Raw genomic sequence first — 17,250 nt, forward strand, 5'->3', positions numbered from 1 at the left:
GAGCGTTGGAACTATTGACTATATTAAAACTTCAGCCCACAGACGCAACTAATCAAAGCAAAAATAAGCTGAGAAGCGGCGCTTTTGCAGCGTCTTTTCGTTTTAAAGGCAATTCTTTGACGTTTCTTTAGGTGAAATGTGTGAGAGAGCTTTTAATGAAGTTCCATCCACAGATAGTTTATAATGTGATAAATATTTCTAGTAACTGTGCCATTTTCATCTTTCTTTCTGTGTGATACAAGAAAGTAATATTTTCCACACGTTTCGAGAAACATTTCGTTTGTTTGTTTTGAACTTTTAACGCTTAAATACAAGTGACGATACATTTACGCACTTTCTGAGAGATACGTGAATGCACCACAATGAACTTACTGACACACCCTTCATAGAAGACGCAACCAATTACTGCGCATCGAAATGTATTTTAAATTTTATCAGTTAAACTGCTAAATGCAAAAATACATCACTTTATAACGTAAACGTGTGTTTACATACGTAATGTTTTAGTGCTAGTTTACTAAACTATTTTAATGTAAATTAACACTAATATTCATTCATTATTTTCCAGCTAAGGTTTGTATTAAAGTTTAAAAATAGATGGCAACGCATTTAAATTTAATTAAGAATGTTTTTTTTTTTTTCACAGACTATGACATATTTTCTAAAGATCCCTGTTAAATTAATGTTAATTTGATCCGTATAGGGTATTAAGGGCACTTAAAGCCACTTAAATTTACATGTTTATATTAAAGGGTTGTTTTCACACAGAAACGACCGTAGAGAGAATCTGCAGTTACCAATTATATGCACTTTGGTTTACAAATTACTTATGTTTTTGATAAATTGATTTCTCGTGAGCCCTACTACAGACTGGCTACCTGTACAGGGTGTACCCCATCACTTGTCCTATGGCAGCTGGGATAGGCCCCCAGTGACCCAGTGGATGAATGGAAGAGGGTGAATGAATGGATGGATTGATGGATGATTTCTCAAGCGTCTTCAAAAAATTTAGAAACCACAGAGAAAGATGTAGCACAAAACCAAAAAATCCCTGTGCCACAACTTTGAAGCTGAAATTAAGGCATTTTTTTTTTTTATTTCTGCTTAATAAACAACGAATTAATGCTTTCATCTTTCTGTCATTTGACAAATTCACTTATCACTTACACTCCAAAGACTTAAGAGGTACAAAATGCATCAAATGTTAATGGAGTTAATAACATGCTTAATTATCTTGTGTTTGTAACCGGTGTGTTCCTGCGTTGTGTCTGACAATGAAAGGTAAAACGAAAGACCTCCAAGTAAATAACTTGCCCCCTCAAGCTCCTATAACCAAATATAAACAGTTGGGACGAGAGTTAGCTCAGCGGTGCCTGTACACATACGTGACACACATGTACTACATATTCACAGCATCTAGTAAGGACAGCGGTAATGATGGTAATAATGAACTAAAACACACAATCAGAAACATCAGGGTGGATACAGATATAATTAATGTTGGAAAAGAAATGACACCAACCTCTACCACAGGGGAATTGTAGAAAAGGGGAGAGGCCAAAGTGGTACCCCAAATTTATAGGGTTGCACCAAAGAAGAAGAAGAAAAGGCTGAGGAGGGCCTCTAACTGATAATGAAGATAATTACAGGTTTGAAGGTCCTAAAAGTCAGGTATACCAGGAACAGTTTGGGGTTTAGAACACATTTTTTGTAATTATAACAATATGTAATTTATGACCCATTTACATGTGTGAGATGGACTATTCCTCTAATTCATGAGTCAGTCATTTAAATAATTTTTCACTGAAATACTAGAGATGGTTTTATCAGCTTCTCAAGTGTGAGGGAGGATTTGCCTATTTTTCTGTATCTTGTGTCTTTAGAAAGTGGCCAAAATAAGCAACCAACATTTGGGATGTTCTGACATCTTTTAGATCAAACAATTAACTGAAGGATTAATCAAGTTAAAAGATGACAGAAGCAGTTTTTATTTTTGCAAAAGAAAAGCTCTGGATTGAAGTGGGGTTTTCCTTTACCATTCATGCCATTTGGATGTGAGAAATAGAGAAAGAGAGGTCGAGAAGCAGATAGAAAGCACGAGGGAAGGGGGGAGGAGGAGGGAGCTTTATTGGCTGCAGGTTAATTCAATTTGGAGGCGGATGTTGAGTTTCAGCCAACCCACCCACACGCACACACGCACACAGACAACGATCTACATGTTTGCTATAGTAAAATGATTTTATAAACACATATTAATTGTCATGGTAACCTCAAGCAGAAAACAGATGGATCAAACCGAGTGATCGCAAAACAGAGAGACAGCCAAACGCCCACGCTGGATTAAAAACATTAAGGGCTTTCCAATCGCACCACAGGAGAGATTCTAGGTGATATGAGGGAGACGTGTAACGCTGTATTTCCCACCTCTCTGCTCCTGGTGTTACAGTACATGTCAGGCACTGATCTCATGTTATTAAAGAGGATACCTAACACACTGTCATCGAGGGCTTGAATGAGTGGGTGGTGCTTTGAATGGGGATGGGAAGGGGGATGTTTGGACCCTGTGTCTCAGTCCCTCTCTCTCTTTCTCTCTTTCTGTCTGTCTCTCTCTGAAACTCCAGCGTCCACACAGTCAAGAAGAGGAGGAGGAGGAGGAGGAAGAGGAGGAGAGAATAAATGAAACAGTTTTTGCAACCACATGTTGCTGATTGAGCCGCTGCAGCAGCTACCCTGTCTTTCTTGTGGCCGCTGCATGTGTAGTTTCCACCACCTGTGGCCACACTCCTATTCCCTCTACGCCACAGAGAGAGAACAAAAAAGGGGCATCTGAGAGAGGTGGAGGAGGAGGATATCTTTCACGACAAGTGGACTTCTGATAGAGAGAAAAAAAAGAGAGAGCGAGAGGGAGCTTGCTGCCAAGTTAACGCAAATGAAAGGTAAGATAATGAGAGATCAAAAAAAAGGGGATCTGCATATCAGATACGTTTTCATGCTGCAGAGTGTCTCTCTGACGGCGCACATCTCAAACAAGCCTGTCATTTGTTTTAAATGAAGAAAAAAGGTCAGCCAGTGGGATGATGATTAAAACTGCCAGTGCTGCGTCTCAGTGTAAACAGACATACTGCGTTTCAACAGGTGGTTTTCCACAGCATCCGCTCTCTGATTCGACACTAATGAGTTCAGAGGACGCTTGCATTTCTGATAGAAAATGTTCAGAGTTGATGGCAAACCCCAGAGCGTGGCAGGAAGATTCATGTGACTGAGTCAACCAGGAGAGAAGCATCCTGGGACTTTTTAACACTAATTACTATAAACTGAGGACGCTAAAGAGAAAGATGCTCACTAAGCGCACTGAAGTGAAGCTTTTTAAATTGACTTTTGAAGAATAAGAACCTTTTCCATGACAGTAATGCTTTATTTCCAATAACTTGTGATTTTATAAATATACGTTGATGTTCATTCTCCTTGTAGTGTTTCTTATATTGACATTTCAATAACAGAAAATGAATCTTTTGCAGTCTTGATTTTTCACTTTCTAATCTATAGAGTGACATATATATATGTGTGTGTGTATTCCTTCTCAGTCAGTGGTTTACTGAGCACATGATGGCAGTGTTGAGACAGACGAACACAAATGCATCTCTCTGACCTTTTCTTCGCCATAAACAACCATGTGGCGCCTTAAAACCTAGTTGGACAATTTCGAATACTGATCAAATCTGTTTTGTGATTCTCACAGGCATCTAATGTAGTCAGAGTGTGTGGAAGTTGTGCCTGAAGTTTGGATTTACTTACCTAATTTTTATACAATTTTATGGTTTGTGTGACCAAAAAGTGCAATCAGCCCCTCTATCACAAATGAATGCACACTTGGAGATGTTACTGGTCAGTCTGCAGGCAAGCAAGCAGAGCTGTCTCTATGGATATTGCTTTCGTCACAATGCTTCCCATCAAGCCTGTGCTAAGCTCTGGTCATGCAGCAGATGCAGACCCTTCACAGCACATAACCAAGATTGCTGGTGGAGGAGACACCATTAACAATGAAGCACAGCCCAAAAGAAACACAATTTTATTGAATACTTACTTAAATAATTAGCAGTGCTGTTTCCCTTTGCGAGTATATTTAAAGCATGTGAAGTTTCTTTTTTCATGTCTCATAGCACACAATACAGTTCCCTGTCTTCTCCAGCTACAGCATATCACTGTTGTGTTGCAAAAAATGATGGTCCTTTAATTCTGTTCTGTTGCTGACCTTTACCTGAAATGTCCTAAACACCTGTGCCAATTTACCTTAGGCTGTGTTTTTGCATCCTATCAAAAAAAGAGAAGCTCCAATCATGTAAAAAATGTGCTGTACTGAACTAACATCTAGGTAGCCCGTTTCAGATCTAGTTTTTAGTAAGAATCTATGATATGTTTTAGTGTTACTGCTGGGAAAGCAAGCAATAAAATATAAGATAAGAACAAAGATAAGAATAGAGAGAACACCAAAGCATTCGAATTTGAGAAATTATTACACAAATATATGTTCTAGCTTCGTATTGGTCAAGTCTTGGCAACTACAACCATATTGAGCCATAGATTTAAGAACATTTTGAATTAATTTCACAAGGCTGCACATGCTAACTAGCAGTATATGCATTTGGTAGTGGCAGTTAGCAGCTAATTGACTTAATTGACTTGTTACTGTTGTAACTAACAGAAGCCAAGTTGCTAAATTTGGTAGCCGTTATTGAGCTTACTAGTTAGAGAGAAGCCAGCTGCATGTCAGGAAAAGCTGGCATGTAATAAAAACATAATGTGGGAAATTCCATCATGACATTAATAATACTAGTATTCTTATTTTCAGCTTTTTAAATTTCAAACCAATAGTTCAGGTTTGAAGTTTGAGGTTTTTCTGTTATATTCAGATACCAATGGAATATCATTACCAGTAATGAAATAGTTAATATAGTTAAGTGGGTACATGTCTATGTACATATACATTCCTATATATTTGCAAACACTTAAGGTGACTTTGTTTTTAAAGTGACTGTAGCCGTAAAATGAGCGTAGAAAGAATAGAGACTTGAATAAAGGTCAAGAGAGGCAGTGGGTGAGGGTCCAGCAATTTCAGTGCAAGGTGTTTAGATTTTCAGCAGCTCAGTAGCCAGATGGTTTGCTGGTAGAAACTGTCCCTAAACATCAGTACAGGAGTATCAAGCAGATCTTGATGCTCCTGTATGAGTCAGTCACATCCATACCTTAATAGGGATTTCTAGCTTCAAATGACCAAAAGGGAGATGTGAAAATGCTAAGCTTCAATATCCATCTATTTTATTACTACATTGCACATAGATATATGTACACACTTACATACCTAATTCTCCTCTTTTGCAAATATTTTATGATTGACAAATGTTTTCTTTTCACACCAGCATCCTAAAACCACCACAATGCCTGGACTCATTAACAAGGAGAACCGGGGCGCTCTGCCACTCAGTGTGTCTGACATCAGTTCCTGTGTCAGGGGTTACACTTTGGCTCTGACAGCTTCTATGACCTATGAAAATATTGAGGATCATGCAATTGAAGGTGAGCGAGACTCATTTGTCACTTCAGTAATTTGATGGCTCACCACTTTCGGCCAATTTAGATTAACCGCATGCTCTTTTAGGCACTTGTAAAATTCATTATTATCGACTGAATAGGAAATGCTTGGTTGGTGTCTCTGGATAAAGCTCTTCCTTATTTTTGTTTTGTGTCTCTCTCTTACTGTCTTTTAGGGATCTTCATTTATCCACTGGAGGAAAATTCTATTGTTGTAGGCTTCGAGGCTATGATATCTAGTCAGATTATAACACTTCAGATCAAAGACAAGGCAAAAATCGACGACTGTTATCTGGATTGCTGCAGCACATCTAATGGAGCTCTCCAGAGTGGCAGCGGTAAGACCAAGCAGCTCTAATCAATACTGTTATATTAGCAAAAGATCAAATGAGATGAGTGAAAGTTAAAGGTATTCAAGTTGAGGAAACCACTGAGAAGCATTACTCCAGTCTGCAACTCCCTGCCAGCTTTGTGGAGTGGTTTAGGCTCATTTATATCTTTGAATTGGTTTCACAGCTGCAATCATAGGGTGTGTTTCGTTATCTTTCAGAAACCCCACAGTTTCCTCTTTGGTAATCCCTACCAGATGATGCCAGAGCAGCTAAAAGCCAGATACTTCCCTCGGGAGCTGGTGGAGACCAAAGCAGAGTAGTTATTGGATTCAAGTCATTAGACCTACAAAAAACAAAATAGGATCAAAATATATCAGTCATGTCACCACAAGGGGTAGTACTTAACCTGTCAGACCGTGTAAAATATGCATGGTACAATATTTGCTTTTGCTCTGGGGGGAGCTTCCTGCAGTCAACAAATGGGCTTCAGGTGCATTAGCATGTATGAGGGGACGCACAATTTACTATGTAACGGTGGATGTAGGATCCAGCTTTGTACTAAGCATGGGAAGTCAGTTTATGCTCCACCCAGCTGCTTCAAGTTTTATCATTCTTTGCTTAGATAACAGAAAAAATTTCTGGTCTCCTTTTTTTCTCCATTGATAATCAAGTGAAGCAAACTGCGTCATTACTTGAATAAAAAAATAGAGATACTGGAACTGACTGACAGGAATTCTTAGATAGACAGTAGTGATTCAATTTTGAAGTAACCCTAAAGATTTTTCTATGCCTAGCATTAGGATTGTGCTTAATGTCCTGTGCTTAGGAAAGGTTTATGTTGCCCTGAAGCTTGTAAAAGGTCAGGAAGTCAAGATTTTATACCTCAATCAATCAGTAGGACTAATTGTTTTAGAAAGAAAAAAGCGATAATTCAAGAAAGTAATTTGTTGTAAGAAAATGGTTGAACAGTTTTGTTTTATATTTTATTCATGCAGGATTGTAGTTACTGTGGTTATTGTTTGAAAATCTGCTGTTTCCCCTTCTAAAAGGACACATAGTGATGGATGAGGATTTTGAGAGGACCGTGTTAGTAGTTAACCTTGGGATCATCCCTCCCATGGAGACGGTCCATATTTTGGTCAGTACCTCCTCCGAGCTTTCCACTCTGCCAAGTGGGGGCATCAGAGTCTCATCTCCACCTGTGTGTACGCCCCGGGTGCAGAGGTCCATCAACGAGGAGCAGGGACTGTCCCCAAACTTCTCCAGAACGTAAGAAAGTTGCAGAACAGCAGAAATCACTGTCTGGTTGGCTTAAGATGGTATATTTCTAAATGGCATCTGGCACTTTAGGCTCTTTAAACTCCAGTTCTCATATTTCTATATGGTTTTAACATATCTATAATTTCCCACTTTTAGGCGGGACAGACAGACCTCTGCTTCAAGTCCTCATGACCAAACTCCCAACACACCTCAGCTTTGGTTGGCTTTACTGCTGGAGGAGGAGGCCATCAACTCCATGGACTATGAGTTTAACTTCCAGCTTGAGATACGAGCTCCCTATCTCCTCGCAGGTCTGTCAGATTTCTCTTATGACAATTTCTTGAAAGTGCTCACATCTGTCTGCAGTAAGAAGCAGCACATTATTATCATTACTGCAGTCAAGTGTGAAAAACGTGTTTGCAGAGATTTGATCTTGTTATATATTTTACCGACTCTTCTAAAAGAGGGGGACTTGGCCTAGCATAGAGTATACAGGATGCTACACAGCTAGCATGGATTTTTTCTAGTACTAGTAATTCTGAAGCTCTCGAATGAGCCTACGAATATTAAAATATCAAGTGGGCACTGGTGTAATGCTTGACTAAATTGTGTTTTTTTGTTTTCTTTTTTTTATTATCTTGGGCTAAACTAAAGTCTCATGAATGAAGCTTCATATTTAATCTACAGATTTGAAATTAGTACAGTTCTCTTATTATGCACTGTAAGTTTTAAAAGAGAACAAATTGACCATATAGTTAATTCAGGCAGGCGACCAAATTAAGCTTTGGACAGTTCTGGCAGAGCCGCTAATCTCAGCCAACATTAGCTGATGGCTCAGCAGGTACCGCTGTGCACATCCATTTGGCAAGTTACAGAGCCCTCTATTTAGGCTGCTGTAGTCTGCCTACAGTTGCAGCACATCTGCAGGCCTCCTTTCATGCTCTATCTGACTTAATATGTTTTGCTACTGATGCATGTTCTGTTCTTTAGTGGCTTCAGTTTAGAGGACTAACAACTTGTTATTTGATCTGCTGTGGATGACGCTCTGCGCAGGTGTGGAGAGCCCTTCTCACGCCATCCGAGCTGATGCAGATCCTCTGGCCCGCTCTGCTACCAGCATTGTAATCACTCTGGCAGACAAGTACACTTATGACTACCCGGTCGTAATCCTCATCTACCCAAGCGGTAAGTCTTCAACTTAAAAACGTACTCGTAGTACAGCCCCGCAATTTTGTTCTTCCACCCTCAAGTAAAAAAACAACAAAAAAAAGTTACTTCAGCTCTGTGAGACTTTTACTGCAGCCCATAATAAGATCAGTGAAAAGGTGATTCACTGCCTCACGTTGTGTTTGTGAGTGCCTCTTCAGGAAAAAGGTCTTCTGTTATTAATGTATGACATGCCAGTAGAGCCAGACTCTGTTGTGTGGGTGGGTATTGTCAGTTTTCTGGTTCTTGTATTTCCCTCACCGTTGTTTTACCCTGCAGTGTGTGTGTGTGGGCCGTTTGTCTCCCAGAGGGAGGAACGAGCCCCGCTCAAACTGATCCAATAGGCCTCTTATGAAGGCTTTGTTCACAAACAGACCTGCGGCCAGAGTCGGGCAATTTAATTCATCTCAGACGAGTGCTGCAGTTTCAATCACAACATGGACGCTCAGCCAGACCAGAGAGATGGAGGAAATTGAGGTGCAATAGGAAAAGAGGAACAGTTGGGTTTCATCATCAGCTTGGTTGATTAATTGCCCAATTGTGTCAACTTATTGCTGAGTTTCTGAAAGGTTCAACCTTTAAATTTAAGGATTTTAATACTTCATGTATTGGAAATTAATATCTGATTTATGACCAGAGAAAAATGCATATTAACAAAAATCATAAGGAATGAAAAAGTATTTCCAAATGTTATTTTCTATCAATACACTGAGCTTATCAGCAGCATGAAATGGATGGATGAAAGGATGGGTCTCTCAACCAAGAAAATATCTAATTAATTGAACTTCCTCATGAATTTTAATGTCAGAAGTTTTCTTTAATAACACAAAAGTGCCTTTCTCTTATTGTCTGCAGAGAGCTATAAAAACATTTTGGGCATTTTAGATATGTTTTAGATATGCTTTTTCAAGACCTGCAAAGTCTCTGCAGAGAAGAAAAATAACAGTCAAAATCCTCAAGATTTGCACAGACGCCTGAGCTCATTTAGCTTTTTTTCTTTTCTTTTTTTTATCTGTCACCTCTCAATCCTAACAGTAATACAATGTGTGTGGTTCAGTGGACGAGGAACCAAACACATATAGAGCAAGTCTAAAGAACACAATATAAATAAATATTATCGAGCCAACCCATCTGAGAATTGGTTAAAATTTCAGCACTTTAAAGGAATAATTTAACCGTGGAAAGACCTCCTACGTCTCTGAACATATATTAGGAGATTTAGGGGTTTTGAAAGAATATAGCCAAACATGAGATTTGAACAGGAGTTGCAGTCTGGTTACAACATGTGGTAGTAAAGTAATAATAACAATATCTCACACATCCTTTGTTTTAAAGTCACGGAAATGATTCGGAAATGGATCCAACATACAATGTTTGACCCAGCTATGTGATCATTTCCAGAGGAAGTGTTTATTTAAAGAGTTACAGTTCATCACTGAAACTGTTCTAGTGCAGGATACTAAAGATCTTTGTGCTTGACCTTGTGCTTGATCTTTGTGCAGCGCAATACCATTGATCACATTTTGCTGCAGAGACAATGAGTCTGCAGGGTTTTGTGCATGCTTCTCAGTATCATATTGTGGTCTTCCTTTTTCCCTCCTACCTAGCAGCTTCATATTCAGCATCCTTTGTTTCATATACCGTATTCACTATCCCTCCTCTGCACATGTCCAAACCATCCTCAACTACCAGCCTTTGTCTCCAAACCGTTCATCCTCAGTTGTTCCTCTGATACACTCATTTCTAATCCTGTCCATGCTGGTGACTCCCAGAGAAAATCTTATCATCTGCAACCCTGCCACCTTCAGCTCAGCCTCGTGTCTTTCTGTTAGTACAACCATCTCCAAACCAACCATCATAACAGGTCTCACTACCATCCTTTCATTCTTCCTTTGCTATCCTTCTGTCACAAAACACCTCTGACTCTCGTCTCCGCCTGCTCCACCCTGCCTGCAGTCTCATCTTTATCTCTTCCTTCATTGTGCACTGTCTATTGCTTAGGTTGTTCCCCTCCAGGGATTTAAACTCATCTGCCTTCACTGTCTCCACTCCCTGCAGCTTCTCTGTTACAACTATACCTATAAAAACAAGATGATGCAAATGAATTTGTTAAATTACAGACATGTCTTAAGGATATAAAAGCCTGTGTGACCTGTAATTTTCAACTCATAGTTTCCCTCTTTTGATTAATAAGCCACTACTCCGTGTCAGGAACTTTTATTATTTCTATCATGTGTGTTTGGACCCTGGTCTCTCTGTACACTCCTTTTCTCTCTAAGGCAGAGGGCAGCCACATTGTTCATAGGAAATCATGTGATTGTTGTGTTGTTTTCTTCAATATTGTAGGATTTTGAGACGACTGCTGTTTTGGATTCGTGCTATATAAATAAAACTTAAAGTAGCACTTATCATGTGTAGATTTGCATATAATGATTTTGATACAGGGACAATAAGCATACCTGCAGCAGTACTTCTTATTGCTTATTGTGAATGATATCATGGAGCATTACTCTGTAAGTGGTATTTTATTTATGCTTATAATTCTAGATGGTGGTGGTTTACATTTTAGATGATGTGTCGGGCAATGTTGTTGCCATAAAATATGAAAGGATAGGGTGATAGAAAGTACGAGACACAAAAGGGAAGAATGACAGTGAAAATCTGTATTTTTAGATTTCCGCGCTTTCCTTCCCTTCAGCTTCAGACATTGTCCATCTGCTTCATAATCTTGTCTGAGGCATTTATAGTAATGTCTTTGTCATGACCAAATGTGCCACTTTAGAGCCTCATGTGCCGCATGTGCTCATTGAGAACGGGGACATGACACAGGAGGAGTATGATGAGTATCTTCACAGCCGGAGCGATTTCATCAAGGCCACCAAGAAGGACTCCAGCAATGAGAGGAAAGTGAGTGTCCATGACATGAGCACCACACCTGAACTGATAAGCACAATATCACACTGCTTTCATTTTGAGCATGATATCACAAATAATTCCTGGCAAAAAATATTTTTTATTTTGCTATTTGTTGCAATTTAGCGCTGTATAATACAATGATATCACGCTCTGCAGTTTCAAAATAGGGTTGAATTGGCTCCTGTGTGACACAAATACTGAAACTTCTGAAATGCTATTTCTGTTTTCATTGGTTTATTTTGATTTTTTTTTATTATGAAACTTTATTAAAGTTGGCAGGCAAACTATGACAGAGATTTTTTTATTTAAAGTGATCTATCAACACTACACAGACAGGTAAAGGAAAACCTCTGCTGTGTTCTTTTAGTTATATTATACGGTTTCTTTATGAAAATTTGTGTGATAATCAACATTGCTGAAAATCACATTATAATTAAATGTATATGTTAAAACATTAAATTTAGTGTTTTAAACCAAGCTTAATGCTGAAAAGCTACTACTCAAAAGCTTAGATGGTAGTAAACACTACATTACATGCAAAAACAAAGCAACACAAACAGTGGCGAAAACTAAGCTAAAAGTTAGCTGTAGCTTTAACCTTTTTGTGTCACAATCTGTGGGAGCAGACTGTGTGTAGAGTGAACATTGGACCCAAACGCAGACGAACGAGTCTTTGTTTTTTTACATTACATGAATTACATTACATGAATGCAAAAACAAAGCAACACAAACAGTGGCGAAAACTAAGCTAAAACCTAAACTGGAAAAGCTAGGAATGAACGTGATTTTGAGTAGGAGGACGAGAGAAACTATGAGACCAAGAAACATAAACATGCCCTGAACAAAACCCTGGAAACCTGACGAGATGCAGTGGGAGGTAACACAGATGACCTGACAAATACTGAAAGAAAACACACAGACTAAATAGACACAGGAGGGGGTCAGAGTGGAAACACACGGGGAAACAGCTGGCACAAATAAACATAATGACACCAAAGGGGAAGTAAAACAAAACACACTGAACATGGAGACTCCTGACTCTTCAAAATAAAACAGGAAAACATTGAGAGACGTAGACATGACAACACAGGCTTGACAACATGAAAACACACAGACAAGAAATACATGAGACTAACATAAAAGAGCTAGGTGAAACATAACTGGACTAAACTCAAGGCAAACGAATAATAATCCTATAACTCAAAAGTTATAGGAGCTGGCAGTTCGTCTTGTAATCGGAAGGTGGCCGGTTCGAGCCCCGGCTCCGACAGTCTCGGCCGTTGTGTCCTTGGGCAAGACACTTCACCCGTTGCCTACTGGTGGTGGTCAGAGGGCCCGGTGGCGCCAGTGTCCGGCAGCCTCTGTCAGTGCGCCCCAGGGCAGCTGTGGCTACAATGTAGCTTGCCATCACCAGTGCGTGAATGTGTGTGTGAATATGTGGATGACTGAATGTAGTGTAAAGCACTTTGGGGTCCATAGGGACTAAGTAAAGCGCTATACAAATACAGGCCATTTACCATTTATAACTCAAAACATAAACTGAAAACGCTGACATTTTGTCACTCATGATTACTTCCCTGCCCTTAAAGCTTTTACACAGTTGGGCGTTCCAACGAGACAACAATCCCAAATGCATAAGAAATGGATAAAGAAGGCTAACATTAAGCTTCTTGAATAGCCTTCACAAAGTCCAAAGAATAGGGTTCTATTAAAAAATTGCAGACTATACTTAAATGCCAGGAACATGGTAGGAAACCAACCAATTTAAATGAATTCTACAATTCTGCCAGAAGCTTGTTGATGACTACCAGAAGCATCTGGTCTAGGTGCAATCTGCTCAGGGACATTTAACCATATTAGTGGCAGTATTTGTATATTTTTGAACCTGTGTGTACACTTTTGACCCTGTGTGGATTACCACCAAATTTTTTTTTTTTAAGTCATTAAAGATGAATGTTGTACAATCATTCCTTTGCTGGAAAAAGAAAAGTCCAACTCCAGCTATGTTGAGCTTTTGCCATCCAGTCAGTTAGGAAGCATCTAATTGAATGTTACTTAGACTTTAAACAATACTTTTTTCATTCCAATATGTAATTAAAGCACTGCTAACTAAATGTTTAAACTAAAACAGACAATATTTTTAATCTGTTTTATTCATTAGGATTCATTATAGCACAAAATCTGGGTCCTTAGTAAGTAGATAAAAAGGCTCATCTTTTGAGTGGCTGCAAATAACTGTTAATTGGTAGTACTAAGTATACCTATACAGTAAACATCTGGTCAAAAGAAATATGCAATTCTTCTTTTGTGAGGTTTGCTTGGAGATAATACACAACATCATTTGCCTCATGCGTGTTTTGACTGTTAGGTAAAAGACAAAGTGTTATTTGATAATGAACAAAGAGAGACTTCACTGAGCTTCAGCTCGTTAGCTCCACTTTCACTGCTGCGCCCCTGGTCATGCATGTGTCCATTCACGTCTCAGCTATGATGAGGTTGTTAAGTGACCAGCAGCAAACAGGAGGAGGAGGAGAGAGCACTTAGCCATAAAAATGTGTTTCTATGGAAACACTCCAAAGGCTCTGCACAGTCTGCCTCGACTTTTCCAGCACATATACATAGAATAATTGATGTGATTCTTCTACTGACCTGATAACTTGTCACCTTTCGTGCTTCTTCAAACCTTTAATTAAAGCCTGAGCAAAATTGTCAGTCAAACCAAACCCCATTTAATTCATGCTTCTGTTTTTGCTGCCTTTATAGGTAGATATAATTCACAAGAGACTCCATAAGGATATCCTCCACAACCCTGTGGTTATGCTGAACTTCTGCCCTGACCTCAAGTCCATTTGCTCTGACTTGAGGAAGGTTCACGGCGAATTCATCTTCCTCATCGACCGCAGCGGCAGCATGAGCGGGGTTAACATCAACCGTGTGAAGGTATTTTAATCTCAACGCGCCATGCGTTGCTATAAAGGTGATCTGCGAGCAAACATTAAGATGCATGCTGATTTACATATAAATTACACACCGTATCACATGCCATCAAGAGTTTTTTCATTAAAAAGTATTACAGTTGATGTCAAACACATCAATATACATTTTCCAAAGAGATTAAATGCAATGTTAATCAATCACATGTCGTTAAGTGCTTTTAAATTGCTTTTTAAACTCAGGGCCTTAGTGTTTCTGCTATCTGTGAAGATTGTATGTGCTTAATCAGCTGTAGGAAGGCATGCATTCAAGGATATTGATCATACAAATCATTCACTATCCGCCCATCTTCCAGTTGCTAGGATTTGAAGTCTAATCGGTCTTCAATAGGCTACCTATAAAGCAAACTCAGGGTCATTCAAGGTGGATATATTTTTTACCATGTTTATTTGGCTGCTTGTGCACTGACTGTGTCCTGCGATGTGATGCTGGCAGGTGTTCATTTGTGACTCATACTCTGGGTTTTATTGAAGGTGTTACTACACAGTCTGGGCTTAAGACCAAGGTGAGCCTGACTGCGATATAATGAATATTTACCAAGAAGTCCTGCAGAATAGCTTTTAATACATCTATAAAATTGGAACATTATATTTCTGTGTGTTTCTGAACCTGAGGGATGTTTTATTGTGCAGTCGATGAGGTATTTGTGATATTCACCTGAACAGAGGTTGAGATAAGTGGTATTCTTCTAGAAACGGCTCCTCTCCTGTAGAAGAGGCGGTGATGGACGAAATGATACTGTATGATGGCTCTCACTCCTCTCAGGCAAAATCTGCCGCGGAGCACTGACAGCTGTGTAGAGCACATGCTTCCATTTAACCACGCATTATTTTATTTTTTGTTTTTAGAATTTCAGATTTCACATCAGTCTTTGTTCAGGTCAGGAACTAATGCTGCTCTCGGTCTTTTTTTGTAGGATGCCATGGTGGTTATTCTGAAGAGCCTGGTGCCTGGCTGTGTTTTCAATGTCGTAGGATTTGGATCTACATTTAAATCACTATTCACGACAAGCCAAAGCTACGAGGAGGTAATGCTGCTCTTTATAATGATAATGATATAATGATAGCTAGTTTATTGGTCATGGGTTGTAGAACCCAGACAAAGCCTTCAGGGGCAGAAAGTAGGGTAACACTGTGCAGCACAGAGTGGACATAAATATGTGTGCGCTTAAAGCCATGTAGTCAAAACTACAGATTCTACATGGAAGATGGACGTAACCTCTGGATCTAACTTGTTAGCTAGCATAACAAGTCAATTCAAAGCCATAAGGTATGAAGATTTTTGTGGAATATGATTAAAAATAAATCAGTTGATGGACAGAATCCCATTGAAAACTCATTACAAGACTAAACAGCAACTGAAATTAGTATCAATAACAGTTTTAAAGGTTCTAACTTTCTTTAGCTCTCTTTGTACTTACTTGGTGAAAAAGCTGGTAATGTTGCATTCAGTTAAAACATGCAAAATGCCTCTCGGGATCAGGTATATGTCCTACTCACTCACTATTGTTGGGATTTAGTTGGCCAAGCTTTAAAGACCAAAACTGTTACTTCAGTCAGGCTGAAAACATGTTTGTTTCTGCATTAAAGTTAAGCATTTTAACACATAAGTCTATGGGACTCACTTTTGGATCTAGCTTCAAGTGGCCATTTGAGAAACTGCAGCTTTTAAGACACTTTTCTGCATTGCCCTTGTTTTTTAGCCTCAGTGGATACATCTTGTGTTTTTTTTCCTTCCTCCAAAGGCTTATAGCTCAGTGCTGTAGCCACCCACCAGAAGGCTATCAACATATTTTGGCTTCACTTCTAGGAGCTGTCATGTCTTGACAGCTCAACAAAACATCAGACATCCCCATACACAATCCACACAAACAGTGTTTTATTTTAACAATGAATCTCATTGTTCTTAACATTAAGCTGGAGGATATTTTTACATCAAACTCCAAATTAGTTTCTCCGTGGCAAAGTCTAACAATCCCTGAATCACAGCCGCGATTAAGCCTAAGGACTCAAACTGTAGTTTACCTTTTATTTTGAAGGCTTTTATGATTCAATTTGAGCAATCTTTATGAAACAGCCAGCTCATTTTAGTTTCAGTGCTGATTAATAACTGCTCAGATCTCAGAAATAATACAAGCCTATCTTCTTATTTTAACACCTCTATCCTTGTGAGCAGTACAAACAGTTTTTTCTGACTTGAATATAGATCTTTGCATTTGTGTGTTGTGTGAGTACAGCAGCATTTTGTCTTGAATTAACATCTTGCTTTCATGATCCAGGATGCCCTGGCCATTGCTTGCGAGTATGTTAGAAAGATAAGAGCTGACATGGGGGGCACGAACATCCTGGCACCGCTCACATGGATCCTGAGGCAGCCTTTGATCAGTGGACACCCCCGCCTGCTCTTCCTGCTCACAGACGGTGCTGTCAGTAACACGGGCAAAATTATCGATCTGGTCCGCAGCCATGCACGCTACATCAGGCAAGCATTAATGTTAACACACGCTGAATTTTAGACAGAAAAATGAATAGCATTCTTAGGGATATCACTGTAAAACCTGTTCTGGTTTCCAGACATATACAAGCAACCCATTTGATGCTAAAGACACTATGCTGTTGTAATAAATCCATGCTTCTTATGCAGATAGCAAATGTGGAGCTTGCCTATACTATAAAATCACATCTCAGGCTTAAATGCAGGAGGGGGCTTAAATGCAGCACCTGATTCTGCAGCTGTAATCCTCTCAAAATGAAATCTGGCAACATGCAGCTTGTGTTATTTCATTGTATATCATCACAGCGAACCTCCCACAATTGTACAGCTTCGAATTCTGATTAAAAACCAACAACAAGTCAGTGTGAATGAGGAATTAAAAAAGAAAGAAAGGAAGCATGTGAACACCAGCTGCTGAGTGAGAGGGAGCACCAGTGGAACAATAGATCTGCAGTATGCT

The 17,250-nt window shown here is 39.3% G+C and overlaps 1 protein-coding gene across 1 annotated transcript in view; it reads left to right on the forward strand.

The window, feature by feature from the left end:
* The first annotated feature begins 5,435 nt into the window (after positions 1-5,435).
* Positions 5,436-17,250, forward strand: part of vwa5b1 (von Willebrand factor A domain containing 5B1) — a 29,670-nt gene continuing 17,855 nt past the window's right edge. The window contains exons 1-9 of the mRNA XM_039604302.1: positions 5,436-5,574; positions 5,766-5,927; positions 6,971-7,190; positions 7,338-7,492; positions 8,235-8,366; positions 11,170-11,294; positions 14,067-14,243; positions 15,214-15,324; positions 16,576-16,778. Of these exons, the coding sequence (XP_039460236.1) occupies positions 5,436-5,574; positions 5,766-5,927; positions 6,971-7,190; positions 7,338-7,492; positions 8,235-8,366; positions 11,170-11,294; positions 14,067-14,243; positions 15,214-15,324; positions 16,576-16,778 (1,424 nt within the window). The remainder of the gene's footprint in view (positions 5,575-5,765; positions 5,928-6,970; positions 7,191-7,337; positions 7,493-8,234; positions 8,367-11,169; positions 11,295-14,066; positions 14,244-15,213; positions 15,325-16,575; positions 16,779-17,250) is intronic.

The sequence above is a fragment of the Oreochromis aureus genome, linkage group 20 (assembly GCF_013358895.1).
Source record: "Oreochromis aureus strain Israel breed Guangdong linkage group 20, ZZ_aureus, whole genome shotgun sequence".
Classification (NCBI taxonomy): Eukaryota; Metazoa; Chordata; class Actinopteri; order Cichliformes; family Cichlidae; genus Oreochromis; species Oreochromis aureus.